The sequence below is a fragment of the Atta colombica genome, unplaced genomic scaffold (genome assembly GCF_001594045.1).
Source record: "Atta colombica isolate Treedump-2 unplaced genomic scaffold, Acol1.0 scaffold150, whole genome shotgun sequence".
Lineage (NCBI taxonomy): Eukaryota > Metazoa > Arthropoda > Insecta > Hymenoptera > Formicidae > Atta > Atta colombica.
The window spans coordinates 2,254,286-2,257,752 of NW_017259240.1; the positions used below are offsets into that span (position 1 = coordinate 2,254,286).

The following is a 3,467-nucleotide window of genomic DNA, read 5'->3' on the forward strand; positions in this document are numbered from 1 at the left end:
ATAATAATACTATCCTATCATAGAGCTTTAGATATATAAAATTTAATTTAGGCTCATTGTAAAATTTATTTAAATCTAGAGTCATAGTCTGTCGACTCTTAAGAAATTTTTATCAGCAAAAAAGGAAAGAGAAAAGGAAGGAAAAGAGATAAACAGGTTTATTGAAGAACTTAAAGGATATATTGAATATTTTAGACCGAAAATGTTACGAAGCATGTGAGTAAGTTCCTGGACATAGAAAATCTCAAAGCTGGTGTCAAGAGAGTATCTGATAGTGACTATCCTGCAAATATTTCTGGAAAAATACCTAAATGGATAGATGACAGATACAAAGTTACCGATTACCAATCACTAGATACATCGAACGATCCAGAGTTTAAGGATATGAATATGGTACTCATAGATGTGGAAGATCTCTTTAGTGTTCATCATCATACAATAGAAGAGCAAGTGAAGGATCTAAATGTTTCAGAGGCAAGTGACAATCAAAATTTTTTTGTGTAAAAAAAATTCACTCACTAATATTTACGATATAGAATGATTAAAAGTTTTAAGCCGGCAAATATAATTTTTTATCGTTTTTTTGTCAATTTGTGTTCTTCAATTTATATTATAAATTAATAAAATTCTTATTATATTTAACTCAAGAACACAATACATGTTTTAAATACTAGAATATATTAAGTACTTCTATACTACAAGTACTTCTATTCGTTCTTGAAGTAATTGTACAATAGTACAATAAATTGGAATGAAACAAGTAAAATTTGTTTAATTTCCACTTATTGCACCAGAATTTTCTTCAAAGAAGAACCGGTTTTAGATCTTTATTTGTTCTTTATTACAATACAATAAAATTATTTATTAATTTTGGCAGCCATTATATATATTGTAATAAAGAAAAGTACTCCATATATTAGCTTCATTAAAAATTAATGCAGAGATAAGAAAGAGATAGATAAGGCAAAAATGAAATCCTTTAAATAGAAAAGTAGATAGGAAATAGAAATAAACAAAAATTATATATATATATATAAATCATTTTTTACAATGTGTGTATGATATAAATTAAGAATAGAATCAGTATTTGAACTTAAATAAAATTTATATGCATATAAAATGTATGAACAGATATATATATATAAGATATATGTTTATAATATAAGATATATGTTTCAGGAGCTTGACAATTATGTATATGATTTGTATTGTGCACAAACTGCTAATGACCTATGGTTTGAAAATGATGAGGATAATATATTGGTACGACGACCAGATTACTTAGACTCAGTAGAGTTTGAACAAGATGATGAATCTTCAGATTCTAATGCAGAATCAAATTGGAAAAATGATTATCCCGATACGGATCCTGATCGTACATCTGAATCATTCAGTGATTATCTCGATATTTCTGGCGACGAAAACGAATGTGATGAATTTAGAATTATAGATCATTATGGGCATATCCGCAAGAGAAGAAATGAAGAGAGCAGTAGTTCACACAGCGATTGGTTGGAGAAAAGCATGTCAGATAAGGAAGAAATAGAAGACGAAATATCTTGTAATGAAGAAACATCAGATGATGAAAAGACGGAAGAAAAAATCCATACATTGTCAATAAATGATGAAGACATGTAGTTATGTAATCTGAAAATTTTTCAAACTAGGAATAAAAAAGAAGTGAATTCGGTCAATCGCTACACTGGATAATGCATATTAAAAGCTACTTTATATAAAGTATCTAAATATAATATAATCTATGACAGTGAAATAATACATGTACATTCTTACATAACAATATTAAATATTTAATCGTTTAAAATATTTATGTGCTTTTACATTTGCTGATTTCATGTATAGTAGCTTTTATAATATGCACTAATTTAATGTAATGTATGTGACTGAATGATGATAATGTATCTGTTGAATGATCGTTAACCTGTACCTTCGCATATTTCTAGATAATTTATATATCAAATATCTTGTTGAATATGTATTTCCCAATAAACATTCCTTTTAGCTTACATTTTAGTTTCTCTTCGTGTTTTTTTTTTGCAAGAAAAAGTGAATTGTAAATGGCATAAAGTTTTATTTGTATGTTTATATATATATTTTATTACAGACTTTTCTCTATAGATATATATCTCGCGTGTAAAATCCGTCTATCAAAATAAGAACAGCAAAAAGAAGTAAGCCTAGAGACAAGAGGATCGATCACACAAAATCAACGAGGAAAATACTTTTCGTCGTTTCAAGTCGAAGTTTAATTCAATCTAATTTCACGATCTATTTTATAATACGGATCAAAAGATAGAGAAATCATTGATTAAACGTAATTGTAACAGTTGAAAAGGAACTACGAGGGTTTGTCGCGAAAGGAGAAGCTTAAGTGATCGATCCCCGGGAGGATGTTGCGGGGGATGTGCCTGTGTTGTTGAAGAAAGAATGTACTTCGTCGTCGTGGATATGGCATGTAATGATATACACCAGATTTATAGCGTATTATAACAAGTTGGAAGTACCAGTTGCGTGAATTTACAAATCGTTTTCGTCACTCTCATACACACGCATGCATTCGCACACACATACGATACGCGATTAACAACATAACGTTTCAACAAAAAGTTTCGTGGCTCGAAGGAAATTATCTCAAAGTCTATAATGATCGAAGGAGGGGGGAATAAATCCAGTCGATGTGACGAGATTATTTGTCTCTTGAGAAATCCTCTTCACGATTTCGCTTCTCGAAGTTTCTCTTTCACACACTCATTCTTTTTCTTTCTCTCTCTCTCTCTCTCTCTCTCTCTCTCTCTCTCTCTCTCTCTCTTGCACCGTGGAATTCGCCGCGCAGACAACTATCGGTATTTTTTCATTATGTTTTTTTCCTTTTTAATTAATTAACGAGCTCGTCGTATGATATGAGTAGTACATTGCGTATACACGTAACACTGGCCTTAATTCTAATTTATATTACACGCGCCCTGCGACGAAGGGGTGGCTTGTTCCGCTTCGCGAGCACGTATGACGCTTTTGATTTTGAGGTGCACGGATCCGAGTGCGCCGATAAAAATCCAAGATGATAATGCTAAGCGAAGATGTCGTTTAGAGTCGTTAGCCTTTTTGTTGTCAAATTGCGTTCGCTGCAATATATATATACAAGACATCCTAGGTTTTTAAAAAATATTTCTAAATATCTCGAAATTTTTTTCTCGATAAATTTGAGGAATCAAGTCCTTCCTTTATCATTATTTAAATAGGAATATTAAATTTACAAAATTATATATATACAAATTTGTCATGAAAAATAAATAGATCTTTCTGATTGATTCCTAGTAAAACTTAAAAAATTTTGTAATTTGATCAATAAAGATTTTTTTAGATTCATGTTATATACATATCAAACTATTATATTAAAAACTTTGATATATCCATAAAATATTTTTTTAAAATTATTAATTACATTTTAT

At 29.9% G+C, this 3,467-nt stretch overlaps 1 protein-coding gene across 1 annotated transcript in view; it reads left to right on the plus strand.

Annotated features, from left to right (window-relative positions):
- LOC108685315 (probable RNA polymerase II nuclear localization protein SLC7A6OS) overlaps positions 1-2,024 on the plus strand; it is a 3,144-nt gene extending 1,120 nt beyond the window's left edge. Inside the window, exons 2-3 of the mRNA XM_018190045.1 lie at positions 196-474; positions 1,180-2,024. Of these exons, the coding sequence (XP_018045534.1) occupies positions 196-474; positions 1,180-1,638 (738 nt within the window). The 3' untranslated portion in view covers positions 1,639-2,024. The remainder of the gene's footprint in view (positions 1-195; positions 475-1,179) is intronic.
- The last annotated feature ends 1,443 nt before the right edge of the window (positions 2,025-3,467 follow it).